Genomic DNA, 21,867 nt, shown 5'->3' with positions numbered 1-21,867 from the left:
TTCTTATTATTTGATCACATTTCTATTTCTATCTTGAATAGCTTTTCTTTTAAATTTTCTTTTTTCTCTCCCTCCTCTTCACTCTGTTCTTTCAGCATGCTAATTTGTTGTATTCATACATCCATTCTACTTTGTATTTCATTTATTTTATTTTTCAAATGTTTTCTGATTCTCCTTTCACATGGTTCATATTTTCCCTTAATTTTTTAATATACTTATGGGGATAATTTGAAATTTGGGGGCCTAGGGATATTGGCTACTCTGAAAAGTACTGCATATGGGGAAGGCTAGGTGGACCTCAGTCTGTGTCAGACCTAATGACTCAGGTGGTAGAAGGGATGTTGAAAATGTCTAAGGTGGAAATCTTCAGGGCACTAGAAAACTGTTATTTAAAAATTTATACCTCAACCCAGTCCTATTTTATAAACACTAGACTTCTTGCATATCTAGCTATCTTCTTGATATGCCCACTTGAATGTATAATAGGGATTTCAAAGACTAACATGTCCAAAAATATAGTCTATGATCCTTTCTCAAAAACCAGCTTTAGGGCTTCCCTCGTGGCACAGTGGTTGAGAGTCCACCTGCCGATTCAGGGGACACGGGTTCGTGCCCCAGTCCGGGAAGAGCCCACATGCCGCGGAGCGGCTGGACCCGTGAGCCATGGCCGCTGAGTCTGCGCGTCCGGAGCCTGTGCTCTGCAACGGGAGAGGCCACAACAGTGAGAGGCCCGCATACCAGAAAAAACAAAACAAAACAAGAAAAATAGCTTTATTCCATTGTATTATAAGCATATAGAGGATATCCAGTACTAGTTGCCACATATTCACAGGGACATTGACAAACTGGGATACATCCAGAAGAGGTAAATTATATCATATGAATAAGGTTTAATGAATTGGAACTTTTCCATGGACTAGAATTTTAACTATTCCTATGGAACTGTAGAGATTGGAATTAACATCAGTCAATAGATATTATAGAGAAATATAGTGCAAGTTAAAGAAAAATTTCTAATGAATAGAATTGTCCAGAAGAATGGTTTTCCAGCCTTAATAGTGAGCACTCCACTACCAAAATTAAGTAGAGGCTTTATTACCATCATAAATATTGTAGAGAAGGGAACTTCCCTGGCAGTCCAGTGGTTAGGACTTTGCCTTCCAATGCAGGGTGTGCAGGTTTGATCCCTTGTCAGGGAGCTGGGATCCCACATGCCTCTTGGTCAAAAAACCAAAATATAAAATAAAATAAGCGATATAGTAACAAATTCAGTAAAGACTTTAAAAAAAATTAAATATTGTAGAGAAGATATATGTGGCCTTCTATCTATAGTACTTCATGATTCTATAATTTTTAATCACAATGTAAGATTTTACATTTTAAATAGATGAGAAAATTTTTTTACCACTTAATTATTAGAATACTTATAGTAATTGTATGTCTTTGATTAATGAAAAGTTTCTCACTAGAGATTTTAAAGCTACTGTCACTTGCATATTTTGTTTTAGGTAGGCAGTAGATTTTCTGGAAAAGTCAGAGCTGCTGAAATACCAGTAGTTTAAGTGCAATTTGAGTAGATGAAAGCAAACCACTTCAAATATTTTTGGTAAATAGTGAACTATTATAAAAATACATATGTCAATGAATATGGGATATTATGTTTATCTAGGTAAAAATATGTGTGTGTATCTGTATACATCTATCTATCATGTCTGTCTATTGATCCTTAGATTTTGAGGTAAAAGTAAAAATAAATGGAAAGTTGTTTAAACTGGATTTTATTATAAAGTAAAGGTCTTGACTGAAATAATGTTAATATTTGTATTACATTTTCATTGAAATATTTGTAGTTTCTCTCTTCAGTAATGTATATTTTATTACAAGTTGTATTATCAAATATGTTTTTGTTTTTTACCTATCTTTTGTCCCTTTCCTCAGTAATCCCATTAATTTTTTAATTAATTAATTAATTTTAAATTTTGGGCTGTGTTGGTTCTTCGTAGCTGTGCGCGGGCTTTCTCTAGCGGCAGCGAGCGGGGGCATTACAGTGCGCAGACTTCTCATTGTCATGGCTTCTCCTGTTGCGGAGCACAGGCTCTAGGCACGCAGGCTTCAGTAGTTGTGGCTTGCAGGGTCTAGCGTGCAGGCTCAGTAGTTGTGGTGCACGGGCTTAGTTGCTCCGCGGAATGTGGGATCTTACCAGACCAGGGATCAAACCCATGTCCCCTGCATTGGCAGGTGGATTCTTATCCACTGTGCCAACAGGGAAACCCCCCATTACATTTTAAAATTTATTATTTTTTTTTATTATTCAATAGAATGTTTTAGTGTGAATTACATGACCAACCACCCTTGTGTAATAAAGACTGCACATGGGTAGAGATTGTGATAATTGCTAAGTTAAAAGGCAGATTACGACATTCTAAAAGCATTACTGCTGCCAAAATACACTGGCTCCATAATTTGTTTTTGTTTTAATATTCATGAAAATGTTTGAGGAATAAACATCTTTGTTAAGGATTTTATTTTTTTTAAGTATTATACCATTCTTTTTACTCTGTTATTGAGTTATATGTATTGTAAAGGCTTAATTCTTATAGTATCATAAATCTTATTCTTACCGTAGAATTCTAGAAATCAAGATAATGATTATTTTTTTCTGTCAAATACATAATATGTCTACCAGAGTAGGACATTTTTAAGTAGGTGGCTGTTTGTACACCGTTAATCAGACTCTTTTGGCCATTGGGCCTCTGCCAGTTTAACATATTGTTTGATCAGTTTATATATTTAAGAAGGCTGTTTCCATTTAAAGTAAATCAATCTAGGGCTTCCCTGGTGGCACAGTGGTTGGGAGTCCACCTGCCAATGCAGGGGACACAGGTTTGGGCCCTGGTCCAGGAGGAGCCTGCGTGCCGCAGAGCAACTGGGCCCATGCGACACAACTGCTGAGCCTGCGCTCTGGAGCCCTCGAGCCACAACTGCTGAGCCTCCGTGCCACAACTGCTGAGGCCCACGTGCCTGGAGCCTGTGCTCCACAGCGAGAGGGGTGGGCAGAGGGGGCGCTGTGATGAGGGTCCCACGCACCGCATGAGGAGTGGCCCCTGCTCACGGCAGCTGGGGAGAGCCCGCGGGCAGCAACGAAGACCCAACGCAGCCAAAAATAAAATAAATAAATTTAAAAAAAAAGTAAATCATTCTAATTTTAAACAAATTTTCTTCATTGTTTTTTATAGTGTATTTTAGATTGCCAACCACTTTAGCATTCAGACATCCTTAAAACTTGTTAATTGTGACTGTAAGACACATAGCAGTGTTCTGTGATAAATACGCGAATAATGTAGTAATTAAACAGGAAAAATTTTTTGGTTTTGTAATGTTAGGAATCATGCTGTTGAGTTGATTTGCATCAATTTCCAGAGTGAGATTTTGTTTTGGTAACACATTCTTTATGACTTGTAATGCCATGCAATTGAATCTTGGCAATAAGAAAAGAAAAAAAAATTATTACTATAACTGCAATGCTAATAACTTGAAAAACAGAAAGAGTGCATTGAACGTTAGTACTTTATATTCTCCTACAATAGTGCTGCTCATCAACATTTATACATCACCGTTTAAATTAAATTAAATTAGATTGAATCTAAATTACCTGTTTCTGAGTAAGTGGGATTTGGTAATACACTATTAAGTCAATCTGCAAACTGATGTCATAATTTAGATTTGATTTTTTTAAATGAGAATGATGCTAGGGATCATTCTTCAATTTGCAAATCTAATTTCCATAGTCTAGGTGATATCCTCCTACTAATAATGGTTAAGTTATACAGAACAAAGTAGAGAAAGAATGGAATCCTAATGGTGATGTTTGTAAAGTTTTATCACAAGTGTGTTAGTATTTTGAACATAGAAGATGAGTCATTTGAGCACAAAATAAGATGCTAAGCTACTAGAGAAACAGGTATTGAAGTAAACAGGAAGTTTTATCTTGTGTGTATGGTTTGAAAAGTAAGGGTTATAATATACATGTGCTGGAAAGATTTCCTTGTATAATTTTTTCCCAAATTAAATCAAAGGACACATTATAATAATTAATAATAATTATTATTATTATCTGCTGTTATTACTATCTTCCAAATTGTTGTAGGCTTGAGGAATTTGTCATATATATTTTCAAATACTTTTTCCTTTTAAGACTCTCTTTTCATTAAACCTGTTAGCACAGGTTCAAGAAATAGTATTGAAAATTGTTAATCAATTTGATCATTTACCCAACTAATATATTAATTCTGCTTATCAGAAAATATAAATGTGAAGAAATATAAAATATTTAAGACACGTATTCTTTTTTTATAACGTCTTTATTGGAGCATAATTGCTTTACAATGGTGTGTTAGTTTCTGCTTTATAACAAAGTGAATCAGCTATACATATACATATATCCCCATATCTCCTCCTTCTTGTGTCTCCCTCCCTCCCACCCTCCCTATCCCACCCCTCTAGGTGGTCACAAAGCACCGAGCTGATCTCCCTGTGCTATGCGGCTGCTTCCCCACTAGCTATCTGTTTTACATTTGGTAGTATATATAAGTCCATGCCACTCTCTCACTTCGTCCCAGTTTACCCTTCCCCCTCCCGGTGCCCTCAAGTCCATTCTCTACGTCTGTGGTAAGACACGTATTCTTATAGAGAGAAATGGTATGTTTTTATGACAGCTACAAAATAAGATTGGTTATGATAGGTACAGATGTTCTAGAGATTCAGAGAAGGAAGACATATCAAGTTTACACTATAATGTCAGAGATGAGTAGTAAAAATGAGACCATATTGCTCACAAAGATGAAAATATTTACTATCTGGTTCTATACAGAAGTTTGTTGACTCCTTATATAAAATATTACTACCAATGCTATTCTTTATAAGCAATAAAATTGAATTAGGTAAGATAGCTTAAGTGTAAAATATTTTTCTAAGAAAATGACTTATAAAGAACATTTTCAATCTTTTTATAAATAAAAAAAAATCTAAGTAAAGAATTCTCCCACTTCTTTATAGTAGTAATTTTAAAAAGTCATTAATTTTCCTTTGAAATCTAAACTCTTAAAATTTTTAATGCATTGTCATTAACCTCATAGATATTTTTATATATTTGCCATCATAATATAATTTGATGTTATAGACTGCCATGTTTTTATATAAAAGGGAGCAATTTTGTTTCTATGTAATCTTTGTTATTATTTTTAAAACTAAAATAATTTTTCATCAGATCATACGGTTTCATTGTGTATAGTTGGAAATTTGAAGCTTTTAAAAAAATGTAGCAATAAATATTCTTTTTGTGCATTTATATTTTATTTGCTAAATTATTTGGAGGGACTTACTCTGTTTCTTCCATGGAATCGGTTCTGTTTATGCTCTATATTTTTAAAGGGATTATTAAATTTTTGCATAGAAGTCTGAAAAGTAGTCTCTAGTCTCTTAGTTTCTTCTCCTTCAATGGTGATTTCCCTGTTTTCATTTCTTTTTTAGTATATTTTTGTTTTTTCCCTTGTTTTCTTGATCAATTTACCTAGTGGTTTTCCTATTTTGTTATGTTTTCAAAAATAAGATTTTGATTTAATTAGACCTCTTATTCTTCTCTTCTTGCATCATTAATGTTTACTTTTACATTTAATATTCTTTATTATTTCCTTAGCTTGCTTTAGTTTACTTTATAGCTCATTTTATACATTTTAGAGCTGGGGATTTATTTCATTTATTTTAATTTTTTCATTTTTATTAGTTAAAGTGTTTGTGCTATGACTGTACTTCTGATTACTGCTTTAAATATGTCTCATAGATCCCTTTATGTAATGTTTTTCTTTTCATTATTTTTGAGAAATCATATAATTTTGATTTGCCTTTTCCTCTTCTACCTCGGATTACTAGAAATTTAAAAAAAATTCCATGTGGAAGGGCCCTTTTGTTTTGAGTATTTCTTTTTTAGTTTCAAGTTTTATTATATTTTAATCAGATTAAATAGTATAGTGCACTATATTGTTGTTGTATTAAAGTCTCTTTTAATTAGTGTGTTTCTGTTGCCTCTCCTCTCTTGTAGTTTTGCTCCACACAATGTTTTCTGTGTTATTTGGTCCATCGGTGGTGGTGGTAGTAGTATATTTTCAAATATTAGTATTATATTTTTGCTGTGAATTTTGGCATTTAGCATTAAAAAGTGCGCTTCTTTTCAAGTTTAGTGCTTTTTGGCTTGACTTACAATTTGTCTAATATCAGGATCTCTGTCTTTGCTTTCTTTATTGTTTTCATGTGCCTGATAATCTTTTCTTTATCTCTTTATTTTTAGCTTTATTGAATCAGTTTATTTTAGGTTTTTCTTTTTTGCATCATTTAGTCTGGTCTTGCTTTGTGAAACAATTTAAAATGTCTTTCTGAAAAAGATGAATTAATGCTATTTACACTTACTGTTATAATCAATAATTTGATATAAAATTAGCCATTGTATTTATCTAAGATGGCTTTGTAAAATTTTTATTCACTTTAAAAATTTGCTTTTCAGTTTATTGTTCATTTCTTTAGGTTTTGACACATACAGGTGTATAACCACTACTGCAATCATATTATAGAAAACTTACATCCCTCCCCAAATATCCCTTATAGGGTACATTTGTAGTCAGCCCTTCTCCTCACTACCAATTTTGGCAGCCACTGATCTGTTTTCTTTTCTTGTAATTTTGCATTGTTACTCTATTTAATTAACATTTGTTAAGTAGAGCTCTGGGAAGTTGGATGGTGGCTGTAGTTCAACAAAAGACCATAAGGAAATTGAAATGGAAAAGCTTATTACTAAAAAGTCCTAGGGGAGGTATATGGCATGCCTCCAGGGGCCATACAGGAAGGTCAAGGCAGGGTACAGGCAGAGGAAGCAACAGGACTTGGGGCTCATGCCTTTATTAGGGTTCATGTGTGGAGCACTTTGGGGTTACCAGGCTAAGGCTGGAATGGTCAATTCAAACCAGAAACACTGGGATTTTGTCAAGCTTCTCAAGGGTCTTATCTAGGGGTCACACAAGGGGAAAGCCCTGGGAGGTAGAGGAAGACTACCGTGGTCACTGGCACAGTCATGTAGGGAACTTAAATTTACCTGTGACTCTGTGGGCTGCTATCTTGGGCATGCACTTGCATGGGGGGCTAATTTCAGTTTAAGACCCTGATAGGCTGCATGGCCTACACAAAATGGATGCCGAGGCAGCAGTACCATGGAGTAGTTCAGCTAACCTCTTGACATTCTGACTTTTCCGAAATGTCATGAAATTTGTACCATATAGTTTATAGACTTGCAGTTTTGTTTCAGCAGTATTTTAAAAAATCTTACCTTTATTAAAATGTAATTTACACAAATCAAAAAATATGTAATTTACACAAATCAAATTTATCCATTTTGAGCGCACAGTTTTATGAATTTTGGCAATTACACACAATTATGTAACCTCCACTACAATCAAGATATAAAATCATTTCATCAACCAAAAAGTTCTTTGCATCCCTTTGCTATTAGTCATTCCTCCTTGACCCCAGGTCCTAGGAAAAAAATGATCTGCTTTCTATCACTATAGATTTGCCTTTCTGTAATTATAGAGTGTGTATTTAGTTGGAAATTACCCTTGTATAAACATTTTATTCCTTTGTGTTATTTAGTAGTATTCCATGGAATGGATTTGTTTATCCAGTCACCAGTTGATGGAGTTTTGGGCTGTTTACAGTTTGGGGCAATTGTTAATAAATCCACTATGGATGTTAACCTACAGGTTTTTGTGTATGTGTTCTCAGTTATCTCGTGGAATATCTATGTGTGAGACAGCTAGGTCCTACAGTAAGTGTATGTTTACCTTTGTAAGAAACTGCCAGACTATTTACCAAAATGGTTGTACAACTTTGCATTTCCATTAGTAGTGTATTAGAGTTCTCGTTTCTCTCATTGCCAATAGTACTTGATATTGCCAATTTTGTTGTTGTTTTGATTTTAGCTATTATGAGAGATATGAGTGGTAATTTGTTGCTTTTAATTTGAGTTTCCCTAAAGACTAATGATGTTAACCATTTTTTCATGTGCTTATCCATATATTTTCTTTAGTGAACTGTCTGTTCAAACATTCACCCATTTCTTAATTTGGTTTTATTGAGTTTTGAGAAGTCTTTATATATTTTCCTTACAAGTTTTTTTCTCAGACGTGTGTTGCAAACATTTTCTCCCACATTATGTCTTGTTTTTTCATTTTCCTAACAGTCTTTCAAAGAACAGATGTTTATAATTTTAGCCAAATACAATAATTTTTTTTCGCAAATGGACATGTTTTTGATGTTGTATTTAAGAAATCCTTGTCTAACCCAGATAATGAGGATTTTCTCCTTTGACTTCTTCTATAGGTTTTATAACTTTAAGTTTTACTTTAAGCCTATGTTCATTTTGAGTTAACTTTTTATAAGTTTAAACGTATGAGCTGATGTTTACATTTTTGCATTTGGATGTCTAATAGTTCCAGCGCCATTTATTAAACAGTGTATCCTTCCTTCATTGAATTATCATTGAACCTTTGTCACAATCAGTTGATTCTGTTTTGTACACATATTTCTAGGTTCTCTATTCTGCTCCATTCATCTATGTGTCTGTTTGTTCATCGGTTCACACTGCCTTGATCACTAAATCTTTTTTTGTAATCTTAAATCAGTGCGAGTCTTCCAACTTTGTTTTTCTCTTCAAAAATTGTTTTGGCTATTCTGGTGCCTTTGCCTTCGCATATAAATTCTAGAATCTCCTTTTTAAAAAAATTCCTGCAAGAAATCCTTCTGGGATTTTGATTGTGATTGCATTGCATTTATGTATCAGTTTGGGGAGAATTGACATTATAATCCTGTTGAGTCTTATAATTCATACCACTGTACATCTCTTTATTATTCAGGTCTAATTTGATTTCTTTCATTAGGGTTTTGTAATATTCTATGTGTGTTTTGTATATATTTTATCAGACTTATACCTAAGCAATTTTATAGTTTTTTAATACTATAAATTGCATAATTTTTTATTCCTATTTCTAGTTGTTCATTGTTAGTAGAGATCTTCTTTGACTTACGATGGGGTTATGTCCCAATAAACCCATTGTAAGCTGAAAATATCATAAGTAAAAATGTGTATTTAATATACCTAACCTGCTGAACATCATAGCTTAGCCTAGCCTACCTTAAATGTGCTCAGAACACTTACATTAGCCTACAGTTGGGCAAAATCATCTAACATGAAGCCTATTTTATAATAAAGTGTTGAATATCTCATGTAATTTTTTGAAACTGTTCTGAAAGTGAAAAACAAAATGGTTGTTTGGGTACAAAATGTTTGTAAGTTTGTTGGTTGTTTACCCTTGTGATCGAGCAGCTGACTGGGAGTTGCGGCTCACTGCTGCTGCCCAGCATCACGAGAGACTATCGTGCCATTTATCCCTAGCCTGGGAAAAGATCAAAATTCAGTATTTGAAGTACAGTTTCTACTGAATGCGTATTGCTTTCATGCCATTGTAAAGTTGAAAAATCGTAAGTCAAACCATTGTACGTTGGGGAAATGCAATAGATTTTTGTAACTTTAATATGTATTCTGCAAACTTGCTAAATTCATTTAATATTTATATTAGTTTTGGGGATTAACAATCATTCTGTCGACAAATAGACATAGTTTTATTTCTTCTTTCCAATTCTTTCCATATCTTTTTCTTGCTTTATTGCACTGGAAAAGAGCTTCATTGTGGTGTTGAGGAGAAGTGGTGAAAGCAGACATCCTTGCCTTGTTTCCAATCTTAAAGGGAAAATATTTCATCTTTTATTAAGTATTATGTTAGCTAAAGGTTTATCAAGAAGCTCTTTAGTTAGAGAAGCTCCTTTGTATATCTGTTCTACTGAGGGTTTTTGTTTTTTTTAAAATCAAGTATTAGTGTTGAATTTTTTCAAATACTTTTTCTGCATCTGTTGGGCTGATCCTTTGGTAGTTCACTTTCAGTCTTTAAACTTGGTAAATTACGAGGATTAATTTTGCATGTTGAACCAGGTTTGCATTTCTGAGATAAACTATACTTAGTCCTGATTTATTATCCTTTTTATACATTGTTGAGTTCAATTTGCTAATATTTATTGAGGATTTTTGCTTCTATATTAATGAAAGATATTTCTCTTTAGATGTCTTTTTCTTATTATGTCTTTGTCCAGTTTTGTTATCAGAGTAGTGCTGATCTCATAAAATAAATGTTAATAAAAGTGTTATCTCCTTTTCTATTTTCTAAAAGAGGATATGTAGAATTGATGTTATTTCTTACTTATAAATGTAGAATTTTCCAGTGAAGCCATCTGGGCCTATAGTTGATTATATATAGTTGATAACAGTTGATTTGTTTTGTTGTTTTTGTTGTGTTGTTTGAAGGTTTTAAACAAGAAATCTAATTCGTTTAATAGTTATAGTAGTATTTAGGTTATCTATTTCTTCTTGAGAGAGCTATGATAGTTTGTGCATTTCAGTGAATTTGTCCATTCAAGGATATTGAATTTATGGATTAAACGTAAATATTATACTTACCAATGATTAAGAAAATAATACTTAAAGATTATATAATATTAAAATATAATATGGATAGAGTTGACCTATTTAATTTTTTTTTTAATCTCCTTTGCCCATTATTTTTTTCTGCCTAGCGCTCTGGGGGGTAAAGGGCCTGCTGAAGACAAGAGTTGAAAAGATTTCTAAAACTTACCAGAAAAACTCCTGTGATTATGTTATCTAACATCCCATAATTTTCAACTCTATTTTCTACTACATCAAATAACCATATGATTACTTCATGATTTTTTTTTATTGCAACGTCATGACCCCTCAATTTGAGTTTTAAAATTTTATGTTTTATTATAATGAAACCTAAGTTCTATGTTGCCATTGTTCTTCATGTATTTTAAAACTGGAAATTATCCATATAGAAGCAAAAACATCAGAGCAATTGTGGGGACCTACTAAATCATCTTTAAAAGCACTTTCTTCTGGAAAGCACCTTACTCACTGCATTCTGGTCCATTAGTATAGTCTAGGTTTAATGGAGAGAAGAGAACAGAGAATTAACCTTCAAAGTATCCAAAATCAGATGTGTATAGAAAATATTCTTTGTTTGAAATTTTATTGTTTTAGTTGTTTCCTTAACAACTATTATATTAATGCCTTTTTGAATGCAGATGGTTTTATTACTTACTTAGTAGTAGTACATATGTATGAAAAATTGACATTTGAATAGTACCACATGCTTTACTAAGACCGTTGGCTACTTTGAGGTTTTAGACATAAACCTGGTTTCTGAAGTTTTAGAGGTAGGACTGAATGATGTAGGTGGTCTAGTGAACATCACTCTATAAAAGGAAGCTCCCTTTTGTTCACTTAAATTATAGAGGAAGAGCTAGGTTGTGAAGAAAACTGTAATTTATAGAAAGTGGTGTTACAAGCATAAATTGCATATAGACTTAGCCATTGCTCTTGCAGTTTTATATCTTGAATTAAAACCTGAAACTCTTCAAGAAACCTCATAAGTATGCTAATACTATAATCAAGAACAGGTAGCATTACAAATGCAAAGTTTTGTCTTTTCATTTTAAAGGTTTGGTTTCATTTTTTAACACATAACAATACTGTTTTTGAAAAAATAATATCCTTTAACTTAAAGAAGATGTACTCTCTGGACATGTAGTTTGAAAGCTCTATGTATTTTAACTGACATAATCTTGATGTAAAAGTAATTGTTTTCCTGTGCAGCTTGACCTTTAGTAAAATGAAACTGTTTTAAGACTTTCTATTTAGAACATTAAGATATACATCTCCAGTAGTTACTGCAATTCATTCACTAAACACATAGAAGTAAAAATGCTAGGTTCTTTGCTAGTTGCTAGGAATGTATAGCTGAACATTGTAATGCCTGACTTCAAATATCTTGAAATCAAATGGAAAGAGAAGATGGCTATGCTAATTATCACAGGGTACTGTGATTAATTGGTGGTACAAAAGTGTAGAACTTAAGAACTAGATTCAGAATGCATTGATTTCTATCTTAACTCCACTGCTTGTTGCCTGGGTAATCTATAAACCTTTAATTCCTCATCTATAAGATGAATATAATGACATTACCTATTTTATGGGGTTATTCTGAGGATTAAATAAATTAGTGTATGAAAAGCACTTAGCACAGCACCTGGGCAATAGTAAGCACTTTAATAAATGTTAGCTCTTTTCAGTAGTACTGTGGTAAAAGTGTATGGTAGGGGCAACAGACTTACAATTGAGGGCCAAAAAACAGGATCTAGAACTGCCAGGAAATGAATCATTTTGATAGAAGTTACCCCAGAGAAGAAGGGGTTAGGGCAGGAGGGAGCGGTTTATGCGCAACAAGGCACAGAGGTTGATAATGTATGGAGCGAGATCAGACTGCAGTGTCAATGCTCTGCATAGAGAAGCAAGGTCCAAATTTTGAAGATCGTTTAGTGCTATGTCAAGGAAGTTGGAGGCCAAGCTAAAAGTGGTGGAAAAACACTGAGGAAATTTAAGCGGGGAAATGAAGAATTTTGATGAGGGGAATTATGGGAAACTCCTTCAGTTTTAAAAAAAGAGCATTTTGTCAGCTGGGTAAAGAGTGACCAGAAAGTTATGAGGTTGAAGACAGGGAGACCAGTTAAGTTTTTGCATTAAACCAGGAGGAAAGTGATGAGTGCCTTCATTAAGGCATTTATTTGCTCTAAAAAAAATTAAACCCATTAAATTTTTATAGACAATATTCAAGGATTCATAGTCAGAGTAATTTGTGTAGTATTTATGCAGAATTGGCCAGTATATTTGTTCCTCTTAGGTTTTATTGTCTTTTAAAAATCACCCATTTTCCATTTAACTGTATTTAAAAAAAATATTTATCGGGAATGATACAAATTATATTATCAATAAGCAGTAGATTAAATATCTATAGGAAATTTATGTTTACCTTGAATAGATTATCATAGTTGATCTTATTCAGTAATAGTTAATTTAAGCCCCAGTCTGCTTTATTTTTAAAAATGAATAGATAAAGACCTAATATGGTTTTGAACTGCTTGCCTGAAACATAGCCCAGTTTTCTTTGAGATGTGACTAGATGACTAACTTCCATTACTTACCTCTGCTTTTATGTCATCATTTTGAAGGACTATAATCCAAATAGTGGTTTGAAGAACCTCTCTTTTACTTTCAGTTTGTTAGATGAATTTGATCATTTTAGCATATCCCTTCATATTTTCACTTTTTTATGTCTCAGTGTTATATCAGAGTTTATGGCAATCTGACATTTTGCACAAACACACCAATTTGTCCTTCATCATAAGAATATTTTTTTCTCTCTTACAAAATCTGACATTTTATGGTAAATATCAAGCTATTAATCTACTTCTCTATTCCAAGCACACTTAATGCAACTTTTTCATCAAATCATAAATTCAAAATGTTGGTCATTATGTTAATGAAAAATATAGCACATCTTTAAATCAGGTTTTAGATTTTGGACGTGTTTTCAATATGAATTTGCGTTTAAGCTCAAATGGACAAAATATCACTGTTGCTATAGTTCTGGCTCACTCTGATTTTTAGCATGCCAGTTTATCGGTTATTTGGGGCACTTTAAAAACATGGGGAAAATGAGGATATTGTGAAGCTTTAATTGGTTTCCTGATTTTGATTAATTTTCTTTAAATGATATTGAATAACTTGAATAAAAAAATCATTAAAGAAAAGAGAATTTCAAAAGTGCATGTTTCTGGATAAAGTTTTAAAACTAACTTTAAATTCGACTTAAATAAATTTTCATATTTTTCACGGGGATGTAAAGAGTCATCTTATAGCCATAGCACCAGCCAGTAGAAATCTTTCTAGTTAGACAGTTAGAGATTTTAGAGTCAGAAATGTCCCATGTCCTCTAGAGATGCACTCTCAGGGAAACTATGAATATAGTGTTGTATTTGTTGTTACCGATTTGTCTCACTGTTTTCTAAATAAAATTAGCTAAATGATCAAGTGATCACTCTTTTAAAGCAATCTCATTTTTTTCCTCCATTGGTTAAAAAGTAATGTTTCAGGTAATACGTTCTGTTTTGGACAGGAAGATTGTAGTCTAAACTAAGTCACCTTCTGAAAGAAATTCCAAGAAGCCAACATAGTTAAAAATGTTTATCGTTGAAATTAAGAAATTGAGGTAAAAATACACATTAAGAAACCATTTCTGATACCTTGATTTCAAATTATTTACATTGTAGGTAAAATTATAAATGGTAAATATTATAAAATTTTTTCTGTGATTATAAACAAAAACATTTTATACAGAAATGCATATTTTTCATAACATCTGAACTCTACAACGTATGTAAATTTTATAGGGGAAAATAGTATTTTACGATCTGAAATTAGAAGGTACTTATAGTCTGTGATTATTGATTTATAAAAGAAATTCAAATAAATAAATAATTTTTTAATGTTTCTCAGAATAACATCTGTACCTCCTTCCTTTCACGGCTCTTAATAAGGATATATGAAGTCCTAAGAATACTCTTGTGCTGAATTTTGCTATCGTTATTCATTTATTCAGCAAATTTTTATTAAATGCTTACTATGTACTATGTACCAAATACTGTTCTAGGTACTGGAATAGTGCCATGGGCATTATGAGCAAGGCTGCTATTCTCAAGGAGTTTACATTTTAATGGTGAAAGATATTTTAACTAATGATCAACCAATAAATCAGATAATTTCAGACTGAAATATAAAAGAAGTAGGTTTACACAAGAGTATAGAATAAGGGAGAGGGCAGCTACTTTATATAAGTGTCTTAGAGAAGTATGATATTTGAGGTGAGCTCTAGATGAGAATGAGCCAGCCACATGAAGACCAGTTGCCCAGTATCACTTAGAATGCTCTCCCTTTGTCTGTACTTACTCCTGTCTCTGTAGGTCTTTCAGTTTCATTGGAAGGGGCCTGGAGTTGCTGGACGCTCTTCCTAGATAGAGAAATGCTGAGAAAATAGTCAGATACATTTGCAACTAATGCTAGTATCATTTCTTTCTGCTACCCCTGCTTTTTTCTCCTGTCTTTTCTCAGTACTTCTGCATGTTTTTAGTTACCAAGGAGTGATTTCTCATCCCACATATGTTAATATAGAAAATATGATACTTTTAATGGTTTTTTTTTCATTAGAATTACCAAGTTCTAAAACACTATATAATTTATAATTGTTATTACTGTTTCTGTCTACCCTGCCACAACCACTAAGAATCTTTTTTTCACTGATATATCCAAGAACCTGACATGGTGCCCAGAATATAATCGATATTCAGTGAAATATTTGATGGATGAATACCTTGACACTCCAGAGAGAGAATATTGAGAGACAATCTGCTTGAGTTAGTGTTTGCTTGGTCTTGTTCACCAATGCGACCAAATCTCCTTGTATCTGCCTTCCATTTTTATGCCTGTGCCTGATGATGGACTGTCTGAAACAGTATCTTCCATAGGCTATCTCCTGTGGAACTTCCTATAGAAAGTCTCAGGTGGAGAAACATTTAAAAAGATTTGCACAGCACATTGTAATGCTGACTTTCCATTTGAACAACCAATATCAAATGCTGTTTAGCTTGAGTCCCCAGAGCCCAGATGGTATGCTAAGTTTAGAGACTGCTTGTGCCATCTACATTTACTCTTGAGTACAATTATATTAACAGATCAGTTACATATAGATAATACAATTAAAGTTTCAGAATGTTTTAGTGCTTTCGTTCATGATTGTAACTCGTAGATCCTTCACTTGACTGCTTTATTTACTCAGATATTCTTTGGGAAAAATGCAAGACATTGTAGATACTTTCATTTGGGTCTATGTTTTGCTTACTTGCCTCAAAACATGATTTTTTCCCCCAAGTTACTTAGCTGTATGGACCCAGAAAGGGCAAGCAAACCATAATAAAATTCTGCAGTACCAGCTTGAATCATGTACTTTGCCAGTCTAAATTGATTTTAACACTGTTGGCTGTTCCCACTGTTCATGCGTAACTTATCTTGAAGGAATGCAAAACCCTTTATAGGTTAAAGAATCAGAGTGATGATAATGATTTGCATTGACAGTGTGCAAAGAAATTAGTGGCAAGACCCATATTTGAATATAGATGTATTTTTTCCTCCCCCCAAAATGTATCACTTGTTTTTTAAAGATGTCTTGGCTCTGTTCCTCTCCCCAGTTGGAACTTTTTTCCTTTGTTTCCATTTTCTCGCTCTGCTCAATTTTGATTTCACTTCCAACAGTTTTTCCTCAATATGGAGCCTGTCCTGGAATAGAGATTTGACTGGTTGCTTTTGAAAATTCATGTGGCCCAAGCTGTTCTAGCTCCTTTTGGAACTTCTCAAGGACCCTTTGCACTCATATGCGCTTGGACTAGGCAAAACCACTTACATTTTTACCTTCTGTATTCAGTGGGCCTGCCTGGTTCCGATGAGCGCCTTTTGGATTTTCCTGTTGATTCCCTCTTCTTACTCCCTCACGGACCCTGGTACCATATGCGTCTGGTGTTGTGGTTTATCCGCACCTGCTCATGTTTCGGCATTCAAGAGGAGGATAATTTTTCACTTAACTTTGTTGAAATTGTTTTCTATGTATTTTCTTTCTGCAGTTTACCTGCCATAGATAGGTAGGAAGGTAGATAGATGGATAGATACTGAGTTTTGTTTTTAATGTGGAAACTCAGGGATATTAAGATACTATGCTACCACTGGCACTGTCCACCTAGAACTCGGCCTCACAGATTATATTTCTTAATTTCCAAATAGTTAACTTGTTTTGATTATATCCAAAATTATAGCTTTAATTTTGATTTTAATCTGATAATATGGTACATAAAGTCACTACCATTTGGAATTTTTAAGTAGTTTCTCTGCATAATGTACACTGTCTACTTTTCTACATGCTCTGTGGATTTAACAAAAGATTTGTTTTCCTATTTTATATGCTCCTGATTCTTTCTGCTCTGTTTTTAACAGACCTTTCTGGAAGTTCAGTCTGTAGTTGCTGTCTGTACTGCCTCACATTACATACTCGTCTTATGTTCTCTGTTTAGATTAACATTCCCACCCCTTCATTGAAAGTGCATTTGTTTGTTACCCACGAAGTCGATGTTGTCAAATGTCATGGTCATAGTCCCATCCTCATCTTACTCAACCAACAAAACCAGCCACTACTTTCCTCTTCCAAGATTCCTTCCCTTGGCATCCTTGACACAATACTCTCCTGGTTTCCTCCTACTTAATTGTTCACTTTTTTGTTGTTGTTGTTAGCTCTAATAATGCGGTGGGCCTGAACATCCTCTTAGAAGTTTTAAATGAGTCATATCCAATCTTCACCAAGCCTTCTCACCTTTCACTCTAAATTATGTGCCCATCAAGTTGGTTTTGCCTCCATGGCTACTACTCTTGTGCAAGCTACTACCACGTCATAACTAGGAAAATCTAATGTCCCTGCTTTCCTCTATCATCTCTTTCCCACCCAGCAGCCAGAATGATATTTTTCTTGAGAGTTAGATCATGTCATTTCATGGCTCAGGCCTTATAATATGTCCCAAACTTTTTATCATGCCAAGGACCTAGGTGAATTAACCCCCGCTTGTCACTCTGAACTTATTTTTAACTGCTCTGCCCCTAGCTCACAGTACTCCAGCTCCTGTGATTTCAGTTTCTCAAACAGCTCTAGCCTAAGTGTACTATTCCCTAAGCCTGGAATCCTCTACTGACAGATCTTTGTGTGGCTTTACCACTCTTATTATTTGTATGTCCAGCTCATATATCATGTCTTCAGTGAGGCTGCCCCTAACTGCCTAATCTCAACTAGCTACATATCCTTCCACTGTATCACATCACTTTGTTTTTCTTCAGAACACTTACCATTGTCGAAAATTATGATAATCCACTTATGAGTCTACCTGGTTATTTTTTGCCTCCTGCTATTGGGATGCAAACTCCAAGAGACCAGGGACTTTGTCCTGTTTACAAGGTTGTCACCAGCTCCTAGAACAGAGCTTGCTTAAGCAATATTTCTTTGAATATTTCTTCATGATTTGAATGACTGAATAAATTAATTTGTCTGCTTTATCAGATAGGTTATTAAAGAGACATACATATTAAAATTTATTCTGTAATTATGTTATCTAATTCTCCTTATAAGTCCAGACATTGTGTTTTCACTTATTTGGGCTGTGTTTTTGGTGCATATAGGTTTATTATTTTTATTCATTTTTTGTGCCTTATACATTTTATTTGACCGGATTTTGAATTTCACTTTGCTATTGATATTATCCTTCATGCATTCATTGTTGTTGTTTCTAAGAGCCAATTTTTTTTTCACAATCCTTTATATTTTGGATATAAGTGTGTCACTGCTATAGATGTGCTTTCTATAAAAAACATAAAGCTAAATTATGCTTTTTAATGTGCTATGGAAATCTCTCTTTTGATGAGGATTCAGACTGTTCACATTTAGTGCAATTGCTTCTATATACTTTATTTTATTCCTTTATTTTTTAATTTATTTTATGTTATATGTATTATTTATTTATTTTTCTTTTCTCTTTTCCATACATTTGCTAATTTATTCAAGCCTTTATTGAAGTCCTTTTTCTTCTTTTTCATTTAGATATTTCTCAACACGGTCTAAGTTTACCTTCCTATTCCAGTTTATCTTAAACCAATTTCTTTGACTATGATTTCAAAATAATTATCCTTTTGAAGATTATCCAGTTCTCAATTGCTGTGTTCAGAATCATCTTTCCATGGATTTAAGTTACTGTTGACAATATTGTTTGATAAGCTCTGTTTCTAAGATACTCTCATGGACAGTACCTGGAGAGAAAACTCATCTGTATCTTTTCCATTTTAAAAGATGTTTTTTCTTAAATCTTTTAAAACATTTTCACCTAGAACCAATCTCCTACAGCAATTGTCTTTCCTCATTGTCTGTATAAATGCTCTGTAATTATTCAAATGCTTAGAAGCTTTTTGGAAATGAATGTTATTATATTTAAGCTTTCATGTATATACCAAAAATTTAACCATTTTCTCGACTGGCTGTAATTCTTTATTTTATGTAAGAAACAATATTTCTTATTTTAGAATGCCATTTCAATTCCTTGCCCTGAAAGCTGGGACAATTTTGAGACTCATTTCCTTTCTTTTCCTTCACTCATGAATTATATCCTCCTCTGTGTTTTGTCTAATGTCTGAATATGTTTTTTCCATACATTTTGTATAGTTTTCTAGTTCTGTAAGACAAGAGAGAAATCTCATCCTTGTTAGTCCATTTTCACTGGAAGTGGAAAGTGTATTACATGTTTTTGAAAATTTTTCATAAAAGATTATTAAAGGAGAAGATTTCAAGAACTTAATTGTTGAGCTTCACCTATCTGGGAAAATTCACTTATGTTGACCAGCTCCTTTATACATGATGTAGAAGTATAATATTTACTGTATTATACTATATACCAGATATTATGGCAATAATTTTATTTCTATTGAGTTAGTCTTTTCTCTAACACATAAGGTAGATGCTCTTATTATTGCCATTCACATATGGGACAAAAATAGGTTAAATTGTTTTCTAAAATATTTACATCTAGCAAGTGAAAAAGTTGGATTTTCTCTATTTCTGTATCTAAATAGATATTCTCTATTCAGATGCTACATTATTGACTAGTACACTATATAATACTTCCTCAAGAAACGTGTTACAGTATGATCTCTATAATGTTAACAAAAGTGGAGAACAATTTTAGCTTATTGATTTATTTCTCCTCTCACAATTCATTAACATGAAAATATAAACTGAGGTGATGTATTTTATTCTTGCAGGGGTTTATAACAAAATAGTTGTATGCAGCTTCCCTAGACAAGAATATACAAGAAAAACTATTTCCCTCAGTTTCCTTAATACAGTTGAAATTAAGTTTTTCGGCACACAAGCAATTATCAATTGTATTGATAGAAAAATGTGATAATTATTAGATGAAGAAACTCATTTGCATGTTTTAGTTAGGCACATTTAATATGTCATAGGATTTCACATGAAAGTCTTAGCATGCATTACTGAAGTAATTTTATAATAGTTTTCTTTTTTTTCACATCTTTATTGGAGCATAATTGCTTTACAATGTTGTGTTAGTTTCTGCTGTACAACGAAGTGAATCAGCTATATGTATACATATATCCCCGTATCCCCTCCCTTTTGAGCCTCCCTCCCACCCTCCTTATCCCACCCCTCTAGGTCATCCAGAGCATGGAGTTGATCTCCCTGTGCTATGCAGCAGCTTCCCACTAGCCATCCACTTTACATTTGGTAGTGTATACATGTCAGTGCTACTCTCTCACTTCATCCCAGGTTCCCTCCCCGCCCCCCCCCTTGTCCTCAAGTCCGTTCTCTACGTCTGCGTCTTTATTCCTGCCCTGCCACTAGGTTCATCAGTACCATTTTTTTTAGATTCCATATATAATAGTTTTCTTAAGCCATTTAATGTTATAGCCTGTGCAAAGGTCATCAGCAGTTGGTTATATTAGGTGTTCTCAATGAAATTTTGATTCCAGCACATATGATTTATAATATGGTGATCCAGATTCTTGATGATTTAAAAATATTGTATTTACAAATGCCATGAAACATCACCACTTTGAAGAAGAGCATAGATTCAGTAAGTTTCAAACTTTCTTTTATTTTGATTTTTCAGATTGCATTCTCACAACACAATACAATCATGGATCTTGTGCAGTTTTTTGTCACCTTCTTCAGGTAATTTGCTTTTACTGACTTTGAATTTATTAAACCTATGTTCTGATGTATGTTCTATCAATCTGTTAGGTAATTTATCAGTTCTTTAACCTTAAATATGATACAGTGTGTCTTGAATAGTTTTATATACTTAAATATATACCACAGAGCAGAAGAAACATACTTGACATATACTTTTGCAAGTTTATTTTGCTGTAGTACTATTTAATAGCTAATTGATTCAGTGGAAAGAGGATGATAACCCTGTGTTCCCCTGTCATATAAATAATTAAAGCCTGTTTTAATTAATAAAATTAACAGTGCATTCACTGTATTGATTAGGTCCATCTCCTAGCATTGAAATCCATATCAATTCAATTATTTCTTGGATTTCTTAGGTGATTATTATATGTGCTTAGCAATGTGATGAAATCTGTAGGGCATGAGAAGAAGTATGTATTTTCTGCCCTCAGAGAGCTTATAATCTAGAAGTACTAAATATGACTTAGGATATAGCATAGTTTCCTGGAATATTAGTTATTTGAGATATTAACAGTAGGTTCATTAAAAAGTGTTACATAATTAAATACATTTGGAAAATGCTGTGTATACTGAAGTTAAATAGGGCTTTTTTGGTTTGTTTTTAACTGACATTACTTCTCAGAGTTTTTTTTTTCTCACAGTTTTTAATATGTTAATTTGCAGTGTATCTTTCTAAAAGACAGGGCGGAGTTTGTAGCATTTCTCAAAACCTCTCTTCGTAGAACATCTATTTTCATTTCCATGGGATGTAAATAAAGAAACACTGGGCGAGGAGAAGCAGCTGAGTTTTAGTGGTAGAATATCTGTGTGATGGCACCTGAGATCATCTGGATTAGAAAGAATGTTATTTTTGTTAACATGATTATGATGTGTACCGCTTATACTGGTTCACTAGGTGCCTTTGTGTAAATTAGACAATTGTGCCTCCTTCTGGCAGGCATAGCCCCACATC

The 21,867-nt window shown here is 33.4% G+C and overlaps 1 protein-coding gene across 1 annotated transcript in view; it reads left to right on the top strand.

Moving 5' to 3' along the window:
- ATRNL1 (attractin like 1) overlaps positions 1-21,867 on the top strand; it is a gene marked incomplete at its 3' end in the record, with an annotated part of 683,994 nt that overhangs the window by 262,677 nt on the left and 399,450 nt on the right. Inside the window, exon 25 of the mRNA XM_082854377.1 lies at positions 20,833-20,894. Within this exon, the coding sequence (XP_082710503.1) occupies positions 20,833-20,894 (62 nt within the window). The remainder of the gene's footprint in view (positions 1-20,832; positions 20,895-21,867) is intronic.

Source organism: Leucopleurus acutus, assembly GCF_964270905.1.
Source record: "Leucopleurus acutus genome assembly, chromosome: 14".
In the NCBI taxonomy this organism is placed as follows: Eukaryota; Metazoa; Chordata; class Mammalia; order Artiodactyla; family Delphinidae; genus Leucopleurus; species Leucopleurus acutus.
This window is presented reverse-complemented; position numbering and strand designations above follow the sequence as displayed.